The sequence below is a fragment of the Gordionus sp. m RMFG-2023 genome, chromosome 2, assembly GCF_954871325.1.
Source record: "Gordionus sp. m RMFG-2023 chromosome 2, tfGorSpeb1-WG-v2, whole genome shotgun sequence".
NCBI lineage: Eukaryota > Metazoa > Nematomorpha > Gordioida > Chordodea > Parachordodidae > Gordionus > Gordionus sp. m RMFG-2023.
This window is the reverse complement of record NC_088776.1, coordinates 25,584,105-25,605,036: the sequence shown is the minus strand read 5'-3', so window position 1 is coordinate 25,605,036 and position 20,932 is coordinate 25,584,105. Positions and strand designations below refer to the sequence as shown.

Here is a 20,932-nt window from a genome sequence, read left to right as displayed (position 1 = left end):
AATGTTATTCAGTCAACGTTAATATCATAAAATGATGCTACAGGCAAATATATAAGCTTTTAATAAATGAATAGCCAATCTAGTAGTTATAATATTTTTGGTTTTCTAACACTATCCATATGATAAAATCTACATTCATTCACCTTTTTATCCATATGATGAGTGGATTATGATGCCTAGTAGTTTTTTTTAAGTTTAACAAGTGTATATACATAATTCATATTAAGGTGAAATAGAAAAATTAAATCATCATATTAAATTGTTGAAAGATGAATATCTTAAGTTACAAAATAAATATCAAGATTGCTGTAAAAGTTTGGAGTTGTATGATGGAAATATTTCTAAAAATGAAATAAATAGTAATTTTGTCTCAAAGGTGCTAGCTTCTATTAGAGAAATGTTTGATTCAGCTGAATACAGGTTCTTATATTTATTTCAAAATTTTTACGATTATATAGTGACATTCAATTGATATTTGAAGATGACCATATTATCAATGCTCATAAATTTATTTTAAAAGCAAGAAATTTTGAATGTTGTGATAATAATATTGATAACATAAAAACTCTACATTTAAAAGGTTAGCAAATATAATGTAATTTTCAAATTTGTCTATAGATATTCCATATAATATGGGAAAGATTATATTAAAATGGACATACACAGATGAAATCAATCTACAAAAGCTTGATTTTAAAGAGATTTTAAATATAATTAAATATAGCAATTATTTGAAGCTTTTACAATTAAAAGAAATGTAATTTTTCATTAGTTATATATATATATTCTTTTAGTTGTCAAAATTATATGATACCTTTGATTAATAAAGAAAATTGTATTGAAATTTATGAAAAATCAATAGAATACAATGCTTCTAATCTAACAAATTATTCATATAAAATTATAGCCAATTATTGGGTATTAACAAATTTATTTAAAATATAATATTAATAAAAAAATTATTAATTTTATAAAACATAATTGAATAATAGTTGATAAATTATATTTTTAATAGAATGAATTCAGTTATCTACACTTTACAAACATTCCTGCCTCATTATTATATGAGTTAATCAAAGTTCACTGTAAATTTTCTTTGCACACCGCTATCAAAATGAAAAGAGAAGATGTTGTCCTTTTATTTTTAGTAGATCATGACTCAAGAGTTGATAAAATCATAATTTATATATTTATAGTCTAAAATAGATTCCTCAAATTTTAAATCAAATGGATGCTGAAACAGGGGACTTACCTTTAGATCTAGCTCTTAATTCAGGACAAGAAATATTGGCTCAGACCTTAATTAAATATAAAGCAGATTTAAATGCCTATGACAAATTTGGCATTCCATTATTACATAAAGCCATGATGAGAAGTTTGACTAAATTTTAAATATAATAATTAATATTATTTTCAGAGTTGAGCAGTCTTTTGTATCTTATCAACTTTGTATCTTATTTTTAACAAGATACTTATATTTAATCAAAGATAATTTATTTTTAAAAGAATCTTGTATAGTTTTCATTACAAAAGTAGCAGATTTTGTTTGTTTTCTTTCTTTCTTTCTTTATTATATTTTATATTTTTAATTATTCTTTATTATTTTATATTTTGACATATCAACCCTACTGTTGTATGCAAATTAGGTAATTTAATTTTATGATTTCTTATATATATATTTATATTCACCATCTTATTAAAATATTAATCATCTTGTTTTATAGGGTGATATAAAATATATTTATTTATATTACAATCTTTTGGTTTACCCCTTGGGCACATTATAATGGTAAAAAATTATAACTTTTGGGTAGATTTGTTGGTTGTATTTGTTTAATAAAAAAGATTTTTCTAATAATGATGTCTCTTTTGGTTTTTAATTATTTATATAAATGACACTGTAGGAATAATTGTCAAAATATCATGGTTTCATTATTGTTTAAGATAATTTAAAAAATTCTAATGATTTAAAAAATTTCATAATAGTTGTCATTTATATTTCAACTCACTGAGTTCTTTATGTACTTCTGTTGGTTGCTTTATACACCTCCCAATTTCCACTTTTAGTGCTGGGTCACTCAATTCTTTTATATAGAAGTCAGGAAAACGATATCAATTATTTGTGAATCACATATTTCTTAGCTTTCTAATTGACTTTATGGCTTATTGTGCAGAAGAAATAGATAAACCTTTTCATAAAAAGTTTATTATATTTAAGATACTCTTATTTAGCAAAAGATACAAGTAATTTATATTTTGTATTTATTGATAATTTTAATAAGATACTTGTATCTATACCTAAACTACTTTTTTAATAAAGAATTTTGATTCTTTTTTTTTAAAGATCTGCCAACTCTGATTATTTTATAAACATAGAACATATTTCAAACTTTTATTTTGAAGTTTATAAAAAAAGTCATCTGAGATCATTACCTAACAGGTTTAAGAGTCTTAAATTTGTTAGAGGTGCCAAATATGCAGTGTTGTTAAATTCTACTTTTAAAAATAGTGCGCTACTGCTATTGCTCAATAAAGTAGCGCACTATTGCTACAACTATTTATCAAAAAAATAGCGCGCTATTAACTACCGCTATTTTTCGGGTTACTTTATTTTAAAAAATTTACAAATTATATTTATTTTTTGTTTGCAATGTAATTGTATATATAAAAATAAACATATAAATATATAAAAAAAATATTTTAATATAGTTATTGATTATAAAGAATTTATTTAAAAAAATGACTAAAATTAATGTAATAAAGATAATTATGCATGGTAATATTTATTTAGTTATATTCTAATATAAAATCATTTTTAGTAAAAGTTTTGCCTTGCTAAATAATCTCTCAGTACTGACTTGAGGAAAAGGAAAATGGATATTATCATTTCTAAGACTATCAACTTCTTCCAGTTTATTTTGTTAATATTATCTGCATCTGACTCACTACATCTATATCCATTTACTTAGACATTCCAAATATTTTTACCAGTTGGTTTGGATTTTAACAAAATAATTATTTGGCAAAAAAAGTAATGCGCTATTGGCTATCATTAATGTTGTTAACAGCTCGATTTGAGCCGATTTTTAAAAACAGCTACTCAATATTTTACCTAGAAAAATATTACAAATTGTAGATATTAAATTTTTGATTTATCTATCATCAAACGAAGGAGAAATATCTTATTCACCCATTATTCTTACGGATTATCATCTAGTTGACATATATTCTTTTTATAATAAATTTAATATTAGTGAATATAAATTAACATACCTTGATTGATTGAATATTAATTATATTAACACTCTTGACCTTATAAAACAACAATAAAAATATAATAAATAAAATAAAAAACTTTGGTGGTCTGAATTAAAAACTCGGCTTAAATTAATTATAAAATTTAAGAAAAATATAAAATAAAATAAAATAAATTCTTTTATTTGTTAAGAAAAATTTAAAGTAACGTTGCCCTTCAAGTCAAGAGGTTAATACCGACTGTTTTTGCTTTATCTGCCACTCACCGATCTCTGACAAATTATTGCCAAATCTTGAAAGCACTTGAAAATTTATTTTATAAAATTAATGGAATGTAATAGTGATATTACTGAGTTAGGGATAATCCAACACGTCTAAATTTAATTAGAGCACACAAATATCTTTTATAATAATCAATTTTTAACTTGCATGATCACATTCAAATTTAAGAAATTGAGAGGCCGGTGGTTAAAAATAATAATCAGATTTCTTTTTATAGAGAGAAAGAAAAGAAAAAAATAACTATTTTTTTACTTCAAAAGATAAAAAATATAATACAATACTTTATTTATAAAGATTTCATGTATTTTTTGACGCTATATTTTACTCAAATCAGGTGACGAAAAATCCTGCAATTTTTTGCTGGACAATGGAGCCGACCCCAACTTGAAGGACCGAAAACTTAGACGCAACGCTCTTCATTTATTAGCAGACGTAGAAAAATATAAACGAGCTAAACATATTTGTTCGCAAAATGACCAATCAAAAGCAGGCACCCAAGATTTAATTGACTTTGGATCATGTGAAGTTATTTATTTTATAGCCTTAATTAAATTATTTTATAATTTTGAATATATATTTTTGAAAAATGATTCAAAATTTGGGCATACATAAATTGTCTTTCTAAATTTAAAAAGTCAATTTTTTATTTAAAAAAAATGAATGCACCAAAATGTCAAACGATGATTATCAACGAAGTCAAAATTATTATTAAGCTCTGGTTGCCCTAAAAATGGAAGTGGTTTTAGAAAATTATATTCTCTAAAAAGTATATGTAAAAAATTACTTTAATAAACAGCAAAATAAAACACTATCAATAAAGTTTTTTTGATTGAATATGATTATGTATTATATAATATCTCAAAGTTTAATTATCAACCCAGAAAATAATTCCCGGGGGGAACGGAAAAATTTAGTCAAGAAACATTTCCAGGAAAAATATCATTTTACACCTTTAAATAATATTTAAAAATTTAGAAAAAAAATTAATTAAAATTTTTTTAAACAATCGGAAAAAGAGTCCCTGGAATAGAATTAGAATCTCCTGGTTCATTTTTGCCAAGCCAATGTATCCTCGAATGAATTTCCCTAATTTTACTGCAAAATCATTACCATGAAATATTATTACTAATGCATTACAATAAAAACCTAATAGCGAATGAGTTTTTCTAAATTTATTATCACGAAAACATTACCGCTAATCTACAAATGCAGCGAATTACAAGTTTCTCATGGATCCCAAATCAAGGGTCTCCTCGAAAATATATTGAACATAAATTTTCATACTCATTCTGGATTTAGGCCATACTTCTTAGTAAGTAGCATCGGTTTCTGATACAACTTTCTCTTTCAGCCTTTATTTCTTCCCATCTAGCCGCTCAAGTTATCATCAATAATGTATTCACTTCTATAGATCCTGACCTATCTGATATTCTTACCTTTTGGGACAGCAACAATTTGCCTACCTTCTGCCATCCAGCCTCCAACATTAAAAAAGACTGCGATGGCCCTCAAGTTAGCTCGCGGACTATAACCCTTCATAAATCCGTTAACAACATTCTTCTGGCTGCCCTCAAAAAGTTAATATCCCATCCACTCTTAGATCAGTGGGCCTTTCAAATGAAAACGCCCTCGTCCAGATGGTATATCCCATATCCCCTGGACGCATGGTATATTACTCCTAGACTCCACCTGTATCTTTTGTAGCGAAGACTAACCTATCATTTACTAAAATCGCAAAGGCAGTAGTCTAAAAAAATAATACGCTGGCCTCACAAACACAGTCTTCATACCGATAGTATCAACTGTTCGGATTAGGTCCTCAATTTTATCAACATAGGCAATAAAGGAGACAAATTACAGACGACCCCAACGAAGGATTCTACCTTCGACAGCAGATTTCAAGAGAAATCTGCCGATTCAATTTATTAAGCATTCATTCATCTCTAGTGTGACATGTTCCCTTCTTTAGTTCCTTTTTATGATATTGTTTATATTATATCTTGTTTTTAAATTGAAACCCTTTTTTAAAATAATATTATTCTACTAACTCTAGCCCACATCAGTCCTTACTTGGATGATAATAAATAAAATCAAAGCAATTGATACTCGTAGCTTCTTCACGCTGCTTTACAGCTCTAAGTTATCTATTTGATTTTACTGATCCAGGCATAACTATTGATACCGACGGGTAATCACCTGGCCTTCGCCTATACCTGGTCTCGAAAGGCAAATTAAATGATATAAATCTTACCTAATATCGAATATAAACTAACCCTAGTAGGCAACACAAGCCATAGTCTATTTTCGGTGGGATTAAGAAAACGATATATTTAATATTAATATCTATTCCTCTTACCCACCCAGTTCGCTTAAAAGATCAATAAATTCAGATAAATTTGATATATATGGCTTCTTTGCCCTGCTTTGCAGCTCTAAGATATCTGTTTGATTTTATGATGGGCCAACTATAACTATCTGGCTAATGATGAGACGGGTAACCACGATACTTTTCCCATACCTTGTTGAAATGCACATTAATGTTTTCACCATACTATAATTGCTGTAATTCATTCTTGATATTTTCGCAGTAATACATTAGTAATAATGATTTCGTGATATATTGATAATTTACTTCTACATTCTCGATATAACTTTCTCAGAAATTTTTGGTATAATGACGTGATACTACCCAGAATAGATGAATACCTTCACCGATTTAGAAGGGCTCGCTTTATACTTTTTCGGAACTCCTTTTTGAGATTGTACTATTTAATATTAATTTGGATAATTTTTTTAGCCAGCTTAAAAATTTCAGCCTTAAAATTTAAAATATTTTATTAAAGTTTTTAACTAAGATTTATTTTAAAATTTTCTTAATTTCCACAAGTTTATCTGTTAGTTTTTTTTTTCCGCGGAATTTTTTCCCCATTTTGTTGATTCTTTAAATGTTAAACATCAGAAAATAGTGAATTCTTCCGGTTCCCTGGCAATTTTTCCTCGAGAAATTATTTTCCTGGAATTTTTTTATCAACGCTATGTCATCTAATTAACATCGTTAGAGACCGAAATTTCTTATATTTTATTTATAAAAACGGATCTTTAAAAATACCACGAAAAAGATAAAAGAAGTTAAAAGATATTTTGAAACAAATAATAAGTAATAAAACTTTGCTATGGAAAAAGAAATTATTCAGATTGATCGGGATTTTTTCCCACGGTATCCGTTTACTTAATTCCTTGAATTTTAGGGTCTTCTTAAAAAATGGTTAGAGAAGAGTCAAGAGCACTTGTGAGCAAAAGCCTATGCGGAGCGACGGGATAAATCTAAATCGTGCCTCGGACAAGGAGCTGATCAATTGAATAATATATTCTATTTTGAATGAATGAATGAAACACAAAATATCTAAGAAATAGGGTTTTTACTGGTTCCAATATTCTTATGAAATATTTTGATAGGTAATAAAATTCTTCATTTTTATATTTTACATGATAGCAGGGTTTCGAACCCGAATTAGGGTTCAGGAATTTTTCATATTGATAACAGAAACCTATTTTGTAAGAGGAGTCCGGGTTTCAACCCATTCCGGTCTTAAAATACACTAATGATGGGTTGTTCATAAATTTATTCCTGTTTGATCTTTGTTTTAAAAATCAAATGCTGAAAATATGTTTTAATTCATTTTTAGGATTTCGGGAATAATTTATCAAAAATCAATGAAACCCTTAACTGTCTTGATATTGGTCAAAATGACGTTCATGATAAACAATCTAACAAAGGCAATAAAATCTCAGCGATTGAACAGCCTTCTATTGATGTCGTGCCCAATCACGTTAAATTTAATATGTTGCGATTTTTGAACAAGTTGTTAGAACTGGGTGCTGACGTCAACGCTGTCGATTTTGAAAAAAAGTATGGCTAATTTGATTTCCAGCTTGAATATAAAATACTAATCAAAATGCATATTATTTAAAATTTGAATTCAACTATCTAAATTTTTTTTATAGTTCATATAATATGAATATATTTAGCGTGTAAAACGGAGACCAAAATGGTTAAATGTAAGATTATTTAGCATATTATAGTGCACTTTGCTACTCTCCCTATTGAAGTACTCATTTACCGACCCTGGTGTGCAAATTTTTTTATTATTTTCCGACCTTTTATTTATTTTCATAAAACAACTAGATTTCTATATTATATTTTTGATATTGAAATTTTTTTTTAAAATGACTCCTAGAACACCTCTTCAACTAGCTATCGAAAACGGTTGTCAAACTATTTTTGATGTCCTTCTTCAAAATCCCAACTTAGAGCTGGTAAATACTCGAGACAAATCAGGTCATTCAATCATATATGCTGCTCTTAATTGCCCCCTTAAGAATAACGAAACAAACCATTACTTTGAAATGGCTTCTAGATTGATAGCTAAGGGTGTGCCTCATCAAGATGTTATCAACACTGTTAATGGTAATTTTTATTTACCTGTAAACCAGTTTAAAAAAGTTTATAAAGGTTTTTTAAGTTTAAAAAAGTCAATTACATAATATGTTATATCTATGTCATTTCACTATAGCATATTTGCCCAAATAAAGTATGAAAGCACTGTTATCCTATCCCAGGGTAGCCAGACCAGAGACTAGAAATTTTCAAATAATGGGAATATACCACTGATCAAATTTTTAAATTTTCACAAATCTACCACATGATTTCCCGCATTTTTATTCAAAAATAAATTATTTAATATGGGTTATATATGATTTCAAATTTTATAGACTTAAAATTTGTGTTGTATTATTTTCCTTTCCGGTTTACTAATAGAAATAGAAGAAATATTAATTTTTTAGATCATTAAGTTAGGTTTTTACCGTTTTTGAATATAATTAATGAATTCGTTGACGTTAAATTTAATTTAAATAGCTAACTACTTCAGGGCAATCAACGATTTAGGGATTTAAAAAAAAATTTATTAGGTTTTTATGAAATATTTTTCTTTTAATATATTTAAGATAAAAAGTATATAAATAAAAATTAAAGGTATCATCGATTGGATTTGGTATGAAGCAGGCCAAAGGTTCGCAAGAGGCAGGTGTGGGGAGCTTAGCTCCCGTATAAATTTATAATAAAATTTCTCCCACTTTTTAAATTTTTTTTTCCTGGCAACTCTGCCTATCCTCTTTTTAACATGTCGTGTTATTTTATTTGAATATTTTTAATTTTCATATAATAGATTATTATATGAATAAAATAACTAGGCCAAAAATTATTTTCTATATATATAAATGATGAATTTATGTATATAATATAGACAATTCACCTCTCACTTATTTATTACTTCAAGTCAAAATTATTATTTCGAGGATACTAATATAAGTAAAAATATGGCACATCGTAATACAAAACACAATTGATTAATTGGTAGAATTACAAATTCCTTTAACTCATCGAACGGTTAATAAAACATCGATATACTTACATATTGGGAAAGAAGCGCAATAGTTGTTTCTATAGAGATTCGTTCTAAAGATAATTTTGAGGATTAAAATATATTCCATCAAAGAGAATAAATTATTTATAGACTTATATATGGATGCCTTGTTTTAAAAAACAATCATTATTAAACCTTTATGAACCTTCATTGAAGGTTTCTTAACAAAAACTGACCTTTTATTATATTTTAATCTTTAACCTGAACCGAGCCTAAACCTTAATATTTTTTTTCCTGAATCTTAACAGAACTTATTATATCAAAAGGTTAGACACTTTGATTTTAATATAGATATATTTTATAGAAATGTGCTATAAAAACCTAATAATTTTTATCAGAAGTTTACAGATAATTTGATGATGTTATCTATCAAATCAATATTAAAAAAATTTTTTTTTAGGTCTACCATTGCTTAATGAATTAATGATGGAGGGTAATCTCAAGGCCTCAGAATTTTTAATAAAATTAGAGGGCGTTAATTTGAATTGCTGCGATAATCAAGTTATTCTTTAATTTTTTTAAAATATATAATATAAATATCCAATAATTTTCTGTTTCTATTGATATGTATATTATATAAAAGTAAAAATAATATTCTTCTTCCTATTTAAAAAACAACAAAAAGGGAACCAGGCCCATCCATATATTGGCCGCCTTCGAGAATTGCTTGAACTTAGCTCAAATCCTTTTAGACTCTACGAGTCATACGAGTTTATCATTGACAGATAAGATGGATTCTCTTGATATTAATGCCACGACATTAAACAAGGGTCAATCTGCTTTACACGTGTCGTTGATCGAAAAGAATTTCGCCTTTTTAAATCTGGTGTTGGATAAATATTGTTCTAATAATCACGGTATTTTTTCCCCTCATATTTACATATATATAATTTAGCAATCATCCCTTTAAATGAAAGCATATGCATTTGTAAACATTATTTTAAAGAAAAGTGTCTTTTTTTAAAAATATATTATATTGTATAAAATTTTAGTTGAACATTTTTCAAATTCAATGCTCAATCACAAAGCAAACTCATTTACATGATCATTTAATTTTTATTATAGGAGTACACCCTAAACTTTTCTCCAGATATTTGGACCTAAATATAATCGATTATGATGATCAAACTCCCCTATCCTTGGCGTTGAAATCTCAAAATTATGAAATTGCTACTAAAGTAAATATATATTTGTTAGCTGAAAAAAAAGAGTTTAAAAATTCCTGAGTTTATGATAAAAGCTCACTGCATCAAATAATTTTTTGATATTTAAAAATTCCCCTTCCTTCTTGTATATAAAAAATATTTAATAAGTATCATGTTGATTGTTTCGAATATGCAATTTTATTAATAAGTTATAGGGTAAATTCTTACACAAGAATGATCGACAAAAGAAATAGTGTGCCAATTCAAATCGAAAATTAATAATTTTTTAAATAGATGCTAGGCCTAAAAATATGTATATAAGTTATATTCATATTTTTTTTAATTGGAAATTTGTTGATCATTATGAGATTAGGTCTGCCGAGACAGCCTATTATGAATTATTTCAAAATGATGAAAAATAATAAAAAAGCGCGAATAATTATAACTAGTGCTGTAAACGTTACTACAAAAAAGGAACGCGTTATCGTTACTCATTACCTTTTTAAAAAAGGAACGCGTGTGACTGATTATTCAAAAAAGTAACTGGTTACTCATTACTTAGCTATACAAAAATGATATATAAGATAAGATCTTTTTATAAAAAAAATTTTCATATATATAATTATAATATAAATAAAATTAAACAAAAATAATATATTATATATAAGATAACTCTTTTTGTAACAATCTTTTATTTATTTTTAGCAACAATTGATTGAAAACACGTTCAATTGGCCCAGAGGATGGGAGAGTTGCATTATATTTAATAAATAAAAGTTTTAATTCGGGGAATTTATTAAAAATATTTAAAGAATTAACTTTATTTTGAAAAAAGACTAATAGATCATCTTCACAAGGATCTTCATTCATTTCCTCATTAAATTTTTTCTATCTTTATCAGAAAATATTTTCTAATATGTATATTGGATAAAGGAATTAAGTGTGCTCTTTCTTTATCAAGATTTTTTCTCAAACTGGAAATAGGTTCTAGTATTCTTCCTTTGTTAACCTCTAATTTTATTCAGGGCCAATCCAATTTAAAGCGGGTGAATTAATGCGGATAGAATAGTATATATTCATCTTTATAGATGTTTTTGAATCTATTAAAAATAAAAGATGATCAAAATATAAATTAAATTGTAAGCAATATTTGAACTGTATACCTTTTATCTATGCTTTCCAGAATTGAATTAATAAGCGACTTACAAAACTTGAAATTATTTAAAGCCATTTTTTTAAGTTTTAATATTATAATAGTTATCGTGGGAGTGAGATATCCTAAATGCATTTTTTCTTCGCTCTCTAAAATTGAAAGAGCCGTAGAAATCGGTTCCATCTTAATTTACACTAACCATACAATATTCATCCATGAACATCTTGTTGTTATTTGAAAATCTCTGTAATTCAGATTTGGCAATTCTCCTTAATAAGACTATCTATTAATTTCATGAAATTATAAAAAGAGTTCCACCTTGTTATAACCGGTTAATCAGATATCTTCCCATGTAATCCTTAAAAATGGCTGCTCAGTTTGAAGATTGCCCATGTTTATTCCACAATAGCTATTTTAATTTTTAAAATGGACATCGTTATCTGCCTTTTCGATGTCAACACTTTCAATGAGATTTAAAGTGTTGCTGAACAGGAATGATGCTTAGGAAGTATACATTACTATCATTAGTATTTTGATTTCCAAATAGATCAAATAATGGCAGAGGAACTATTTCATTGAATCCACTAATTTCTTTGCCATGGTATCATATGCTTTGTTAATTTTTAATACGAAGGTAGGCCTAGGCATCATATTTTTAGTTGGCTGCAATTTTTTGATAATATAATAAATGGAGTTCTTTCTACAATTGAAAATGGTTGTAATTCTTCAATTACAAAATTATAAACTAATTCATCAAGAGCTGATTGTGCTATTTTTATCTTTGATAGATGGATTCTGCATCTCAATGAGTGTGAGTTGATTGGATTCAATTTTATTTTTATTACTATTTAAATGTTCATTAATCTCTTTCATTTTTAAGGAATGAACAGCCTATAATTTTTATAATTAAAATATTATTAATTCCTGATTTTTTTTTAGCTTTTGCAATAATTGAAGATAAATCTTTTAAAAATTTAATTGCATTTTTTAATCCCTCACTAAGCTTATTGTCAAGGTAAACATTAAAAAATTGAAATATGATTGCCAAAGATAATTTTTCAATTTCTTATCTTTTTCAGAATTCAGAATTATCATTTAAAAAGGAATCAGGAAAAATATCTAGGTTCAGTTCTCTAAAACAATATTGCTTCATAGTTTTATTCCATATATATTAATTATTATAACTAAGTTTTTTAAAATCACTTTATTCTTTAAATTTAATAACAATTTGAAGTTAAACCAATAGCAATACTAAAACTAGAAATAGAAGATATTGTTTAAACCCAATATAATATTTTGAACCAATACCAATATTTTGTTAATCTTGGATTTTTAATGTTAGTTCCCAGCCCGTATAATTTAATTGTTTATATTTTAATTTCATGATTACGCTTTTCAAAATATTACGAAAGAATACTTCTTTTAATGGTTATTTTATAATATCCATGATTTCATATTCTATTATTAAAGTAATGTTTAAAATAATAATATATTAATTCATCTTTTTACCTTCATATGCTTTTTAAAATTTTAACTGCTGGATATTGAGGTTGAAATATTTGCGTTGGGACATAATATATATTTACAAAATGCAGACTTTTGTACCCTTAATTTTCTTTATTGGTGTAAAATATATTTCAAATTGGGGCCAGGGAAGGGTTAAATCATCTTAATCTGTAGAAGTAAGTACTATGGACATGATATTCTTAAAGTAAATTATAAAATAGAATAATAATATTATATTAACATTTACTTTGAATTTTGATTGAATATTAATTAGATTAACATTTGACTGAAAATTTAACAATGAGAATTGAAAATAAAAATGAAGAAGGTGGTTGATGTGAATTAAAAACTCGGCTTAAATTATTTATATTAAAAAATAAATAAAAGTAATTTTATAACAATAAAATATGTTTTCTTATTTTAATATTTTTTAAAAAAATATTTAAAGTAACAAATAACGTTTTGCGTTACCGTTACTCGTTATCTCTAGACGAAGGTAACGAATGGCGTTCCTTTTCTTCAATAAAGGTAACGAAGTTAGTAACGATGTTATTTTTTTTGACGTTACTTTTATAACCCATAGTATTTTTGCGAAATATTCTATTTTTTGATAAGTACATATTTTTTTCAAGTTTATATATAATATAAGTATTATACAAAAGGGTCTGCTTTTATATCATTAAATATATATATATAATTTATACAGTAAAAATAATTGTGTTTCTCCTCCAAGCTTTAGAATTTATTTTTTACTGAAATCAACTGGTATATGAACATCTGATGAATTAATTTAAATAATTTACTTATTTCAATATATTTAAAATAATGAGGGAAAAAATGTTTGCTTAACGAATTAATTAAAATATCGTAGAAAATAGAATTTATTGGCAGCAAAAAAAAACACTTACAAATTTTTTATTATACTTGGAAATTTTGAATAAAATACTGGAGAAATTAATAACAGCCTAATAAATATTTGAAATTTATTGTATTACCAATATATTTAAAAAATTTTATTTACATAACAAACCTTTTTTAAAATTTAATAATGAAAGCAGGATTTGCATACATATTTGGTATTCATTTGATAATTGACCTGAATGAAAGTGACTAAGTATTTATTTTAGTAATCAAATTTTTTTTCCTTCTTTTTTTTTATGAATTAATTTTTTTTACAATTAATTATAGCTCATATTCAATGGTTCCGATATTAATCTGGTACATCCTGGTGGAAAGACCTTGTTAGAAATTTGTATTACTGAAAATGATGAAAATGGGGCCATCTTTTTGCTCGAAAATGGAGCGAATCTTCATTCGGCCAACCAATTGGATTTAGTTTCATCAAAGTTAATCTTTTAATTCATGATTTAAATTATTATAATGTAAAATTTGCAGAGGCCGACTGGTAAGGTTTCCAAACTTGGGGAGTTCACTCCCAAGCCCCCCTTTGCGGGTCTGCGGCCCGCTTCAACGAATGATATAAATTTATTAGGTATCTTAAATACCAATTCATATTTTTTATTCTTAAGATTGTTCCCTTTATAGTTATAAATGTATGTCTTACAAATATAAGCATTAATTCACCTACCCTTTCAAGCACAGAAAGGTCTATTTTTGCAAGATTTTATTAAAAATAGAATAAATATAAATGACAAATTGTTTATTTTATATCAAAATTCTTTTTAGCTTATGAAAAAATTTTAAAAAATTTTATGGGTTAGTTTTTGTATCATCATACAAAAAAAGGGTAACTCATAAAGTGGTTTATGTTTTGGCTTAGTGATAAAGAAAGGGATAGAAATAAGATTCATAAGCGATTAAACAGTTTTATGCTGAGTCACAGACCCAACACATTCTTGCTCCACCATATCATTACAGCTCGAATGGACAAGCTGAGAGGATGGTAGCAATTATTAAAAACTGGATTAAAAAAGCTGGAAATCATAAAGATCAGGCTTACATGCCTCGGTTGTATTATTTTAATTCTAGAAATAAAGAGGGAAGTAGTCCTTCAGAATTATTCTTAGGTAGAAGAATTAAAGTGCCCTTAGATTGTTTAAAACAAAAAGGCATTGTTAATATATTACCCCGTGATAATATAAATAAAAAATTTCCTGTGGGACAAAAGGTATAGGCTCGTTTATTTGATATTAAAAATAAAAAATGGGGCCAGGGTAATATAATAAAGAAAAGGGGATATAAATTAAATACGATTAACTTAGATAATGGGGTAGTGATCATTAGACATAACTATCACTTACGGATTCGTTATTAGACACCATTTAAAAAAAATATATAAAATATACATATAAATATATAAGGATATAAGTTATAGATATTAATCGCTTAATTCCAATAATTATTTGAGAATAAGGAAATAATGATTTCCTAGATTTATTAAATATTCCCAAATGATTGTGTATCAAAATAATTATGTGAATAAAGGATTGTCCTTAGTTAATTATCTTCATTCGAGAAAATGGAAATAATGATTTCCTAATTATTCTCCAATGAGTGTGAATAAAAAGGGTTTTGTACAATGAAGGATCGAGCTAATTATCCTTAATGGTGGTGAAAAAAAAGTTAGTACATTATTTTTACTGATTCCAAAAATAGTTAATATCATAAAGATTAGATTGCACATGTTAATAATTTCTCTTATAAAAAAAATGTTCAAGGAAATGTATTTTTTTTTAAAAAGAAGGTATATCCGATATTCGATGTTGCAATGTGGACCTTATATTCATCTTTTCATGATCTTGCACATTCGTATAGCTTGTCGTGGCTTTCATATGCATTTTTCCATGATTTTGCACATTAGTATAGTATATAGTTTGTCATGGCGTTCATATGCATCTTTCCTTGATCCTGCACACTCGTATAGCTTGTTGTTAATTTCAGAACCTTAGTAATCGCTTTATTTGTTCCTCGATAATGCAACGGTGGCCAGACTCGATTTCCATAGAATTTTTTCCTGGACTTCAATTCATTTACTCTATGATAACTTTGATGCGACTTTCCCAAATTCACTTTCTTTTCCTTCTCTATATTATAGTCTTTAAAACAGCTTGGTATATCTTGACGTACCTCTAATTCATCACTATGAACATTAGGTAGACATACTTTTTTTTAAACAGATATGCCGGTACATTACATTCCGCTATTAGATGATACTTGGATTGACATCTAAAACACTTACGTACACTAACGGACTTGGATTTTTGTATTTTATGATTTATATTTGTCACCTTATTCCTGGATTCAAAACATTTTATCACTTACTTTGGTATCTTTGGAATAATGACTATCTGAAGGTAGAATGGACCACAGTCTATGAGAGGTAGCTCATTTTTATATGAATTCATTAATAAAAATATTTAACGTCGCTTCTTTAGTTAAAATTATGCATATTTTTTTTCCGTAAGAGCTGGTAAGTGTATATTCTTTATTAAAATTTAAAATATCAATTCTACACAAAATAAAAGATTTTCATAATAAAATATTAAACTTATATAATTTTAATTAAAAGAATAATTGATTGGATTTTTTTGATATATCGTGTTTTATAAAACTATTGAATGTTTACTAAAAATGAGATTATCAGGGGATCATAATTTCTTGATACCTAGGTTTATAATATAAGGTAAAATCATATTTATTTTAATATATATAATCTAATAGGTTATTTATGTTAATAAATCGGATTAAGAAATTTTTGAAAGTGTGAATTTGGGATTGTTTAGCAATAAATTTTGGCCTAGATTCGAATCCAGGAAGGACCAGGTTTCTTTTGAAACGAACTTAAAGGGTTTTATATGCCGGAATATGACATTTAGTAGATCGGAAGCTAGTGCATAATTCCATAAAAATGAGTCTTTTTATTTTCGTAAAAGTTAGTCGTTGTTTAGCAAATTGCTATATGATGACCTACGGCTTATATCTTATCCAGGCCGCATCCTATTTTTAATCATTTTAACTTACTAAATATTTAACAATTTACCAGAGTTGGGCAGTTCCTTAATCTTTATAAAATAATGTATCATAGATAAGTATTACAAGATATTTTTTATGAAAAATTTCCTAATAAGGCCGTAAAGTTAATGAGAGTAGGAGAAGATAGCCTTATGGTTCACAAATAATTAATATCATCGCTTTCCCACCCAACTGGTATAACGGAATTATGTACGACCCAACAATAAGAGTGTAAATGGAGAGATGTATTATCCAACCAAGATAAATAGATCAAGAAATATCATATAGATATAAGTTTGTTTCGTCGAGCTGAAAGGTGAATTCCGAATAAATGACATCAAATTCTATAGACTATCCTATAGAGGAACTATGTCAAATTTTTTTTAGATTGTTTGAAAAAACACATAATATTTAGATCATTATAATAAAATATTTATACGATATAATTTATAAATACATAAACCAAGTGTAACATCATAGTTTTCTTTTTATTATCAAGAAATCGAAATTGCTCGAATATTACTAATTGTATACCAAAGTTTACTGCTTCAAAGGAAAATCCGAAATGTTTAACAATAAAATTAAAAATATCTTATTCTACCCCCTTATCTTATTCTGTAACTTTTGTCAAGAATATGATAAAAATACAAAAAATTTAGTAAGCCTCTTAGATATAGTTATAAGTATCTTATAAATATCAAAAAGGTTTAAAGTACAAGGTACAAAAGGATCTTGTTTCATATAGAATATTAATATTTGTATACCAAAGTATACTGTGTCTAAAGAGAAATCCTAAATATTGGACAATAAAATAAAAATAAATATATTTTATTCGACCCCTCCCCCTTATCTTAATCTGTAAATTTTATCAAGAATACGATATAAATACAAAAAAAAATTAAGCCTCTTAAGTATAGATACAAGTATCTTAAAAATACAAAAAGGCTCAAAGTACAAGATACAAAAAGATCTTGTTTCATATAGAAATATTCCCAATACTGCATAACTGCAATTAACTTGGGTAAGATAATGTGATAAGATATTGATAATAAATATAAGAATTTGTATACGCGGAGGTTTGCATATTGTTAGCGCTAGATGCACTTGAATATCATCCTCATTTTCTCTAGACGTTGTCTTATTATTTATATATAAACTTTCCTTACTTTTTTAGACTAATTCATAACTATATTAATTAATACACATATATCATTAGCACTAGCCATTTGTTCGAGTTGTCTATCAAGCGAGGTTTAATAGGTGTTGTTAAAGCACTTTGCCAACTCGGGGTCGATGTCAATTGCCTTTTATCTTATAATAATGCGCACGATTTAAATGATGCGACCATTTTAAACGATCACCAAAATCAGAATGGATTCATTAATCATCCGGAATCCGACAAGAAAGGGGATATGATTTGTCCTTTGTGGCTATCGCTTATCTTGAATAAATATGATATAGCATGCGTTTTGGTATGTTTAGATAGCTTCGTTTTTTTTGCTTTAATTTTTTTCAATTTTATATGATGAATTTCCACGACAAATCATCAAAAAGACATGCTTTAGAAAAATGTTTAATTTACTTATATCAAATAAAAATATAAAATTTTAGCTCTCAATTTTAATCTGGGGTATAAGATATTGACCCTCAATTTCTTTTAAACGAAAAATAGGAAAATTATTGTTACTTACAAATATCTCCAGAAGTATTTAAATTATAAATATCTATTTAACAATTTCAAGTAGCTTAATGTTACATTTAAAGTTATATGTAATTTAAGTATATGAACAAAAAATTAAGCAACATTCTTGGCAATATTATGAATTCCTGTTTATATACGAGCAGTTCAAGTTTTATATAAAAAATATAGGTGCAATATGGATGTGACACGACATATTGGTGTGAAGGTCCTGAAGGATGCTTGCAAACGTTACTGCATAAAGCTATCGATATGAATGAAGAAGACATAGCTTGTTTTCTAGTTCGTAGGTAAAAAAATATTGATGAACTCAATTTTTGATTAAAATTTATAAAAAAAGATGTTACTTCGGCTTTGTTATTTAACTTATATCTTTTTAAAAAAAGTAACTGCGAAGTAAATTGCGTCAGGAAGCCAGGACCAAGTGGCCAAGGAGGGGAGGAAGCGACCGATAAACAAACCCCGCTTCATTTATCCTGCGCTTGGGGTTTGGATAAGTTAGTGGCTTGCTTGCTCGAGCACAAGGCCGATATCAATATTATTGTAAGCTCTAGAAATATATCTAATATTATAAACGTCATCTTGGATTGCATTTTCCTAACATCATAATCATCATTGAAAAGCTTTTTATTTGTAGCTGCATTGCGCATTTTTTAGTGCTTGGATGATTATATAAGGATTTAATAGTTATACGAGTCAGAGTCATTTGGTCTGATACGATGGGGAGGAAATGTATAAGATTGTATTTGTGATATTGTTTATTTTGTTCCTCATTAATGTGGTCAAGGAAACCAAGTTGCATCGTTCTAATTTATCGTCTATCGGAAAGTGATATCGGTAGAAATGCTGATTTGAAATTGTTATCCTTTTTTTAATCCGTATAATACATCTGAGACTAGAGGTCTGCAACAGGCTGGTCCAGGCGGGTAAAAAAATATTTTAAACGAAGGACAGGCGAATGTTAAAACATTTCTTGGGTGAAATGAGCAGAACGGGCTTGTAGTTTTTTATTTCCTAATATTGCATATTTTATTAGTTTAAGTTAAAATTTATTAAAATAAAATAAGGAGCCAAACCAAACAATAAAATAATATTTAAACATTGGGTGAGCGGGTTTAATAAAATTTTTAAATAAATGAGCTAGTGGCTGAATTTCACAAAAAATTATAAAAGGATGGGTAGATTAAATTTTTTAAATAATGAGCGGACTAGTGTTTGGGTTAAAAACCCGCCGATTTCAGATCTCTATCTGAGGTAGCCTGATTAATATTTGATACCGCAATAATTAACATATTAAAGTTTTAGGGACTATAACCATTACTTTTATAAATTAGAAATTATTATAAACTTATATGCTTATAAGGACTCCGAATCAAAAACACCTCTCCACGTAGCCATAGAAAATCAACATCAAGCCTTGATACATTCTCTTTTATCTCACCCCTTTATCAATTTGACGATCAAAGATAAGCGAGGTAAAACTGCCTTCGAATCTGCTTTGGACCTCAAAAATCATGAAGCCGCTCTAGCCATAGTCAATCGGGAACCAGGGGCATCTGAACAAGTTTAAGCATTTACTACCCAACTTCATATAAATCTGTCCAACTCCAAACCAGGATTTGATTTATGAATGGTACTCTATAAACAGAAAATAAAAGCCAAAGGAAAATTCATAAAATGGGATATTTTTTAATATTTTATTTGTCATTGTTGCGCCTAACCTTTTCTTAAAACACCATTAACTTTGTTCCAAAAAATAAATGATTACAATGGGTTCTTAAATACGATTATTGAACCCTGAGCAATAGAATACCGTTCTCTCAAGTGAATTCCATTTCGAAGGAAAGAATAAAGCCTTTAATGATTGTATGAGCTGTTAAATATCTAATTATCCATGCCTTATTTTCTAATTGCGCAAGTATTTTTCAACAAGATGGAACACTTTGCCATACAACGAAATCGACTAAATAAGGATACTGGCTGAATTAATATTTTGGATGACCAGTATCAACATTAAATTTAAACTTTATAAGAAATCATGAAAAAAACAATAAAATCGGTCTTATTACTAGGACGAATCTACCATAGACAATATATTTAATTCTATTACATGAGAATCATGCGTAAACATGCGAATTGGATATTATCAAATATTAAAATCAAATGAACGATTATTTGTAAATGAAAATGGACATAATTTATGAAGCGCAATATTTTTTATATAAATTAATAAAATTTTGTATTTTTGAATATATATTTTAGCGTCGTGTTATTTAAGACTGTTTAAATTTTTTTATATATTTGGATAAAATTGAGTACTATTATTTTTATGGAATTAAAATGCATAAAATATAAATTGCGAATAGGCAATATTATATGAAGTTGGGTAATCAAATCTATACTCCTGAGACTCTAATTCGAATATATAAAAATT

At 27.0% G+C, this 20,932-nt stretch overlaps 1 protein-coding gene across 1 annotated transcript in view; it reads left to right on the top strand.

The window, feature by feature from the left end:
- Positions 1–719: 719 nt before the first annotated feature.
- The window catches only part of LOC135925557 (rabankyrin-5-like), a 35,316-nt gene continuing 15,103 nt past the window's right edge, over positions 720–20,932 (top strand). The window contains exons 1-15 of the mRNA XM_065460948.1: positions 720–757; positions 795–918; positions 1,016–1,165; positions 1,207–1,375; positions 3,872–4,062; positions 7,224–7,447; positions 7,776–8,005; positions 9,424–9,524; positions 9,649–9,880; positions 10,089–10,201; positions 14,016–14,173; positions 18,016–18,271; positions 18,670–18,788; positions 18,885–19,041; positions 19,862–20,062. Of these exons, the coding sequence (XP_065317020.1) occupies positions 808–918; positions 1,016–1,165; positions 1,207–1,375; positions 3,872–4,062; positions 7,224–7,447; positions 7,776–8,005; positions 9,424–9,524; positions 9,649–9,880; positions 10,089–10,201; positions 14,016–14,173; positions 18,016–18,271; positions 18,670–18,788; positions 18,885–19,041; positions 19,862–20,062 (2,412 nt within the window). The 5' untranslated portion in view covers positions 720–757; positions 795–807. The remainder of the gene's footprint in view (positions 758–794; positions 919–1,015; positions 1,166–1,206; positions 1,376–3,871; positions 4,063–7,223; positions 7,448–7,775; positions 8,006–9,423; positions 9,525–9,648; positions 9,881–10,088; positions 10,202–14,015; positions 14,174–18,015; positions 18,272–18,669; positions 18,789–18,884; positions 19,042–19,861; positions 20,063–20,932) is intronic.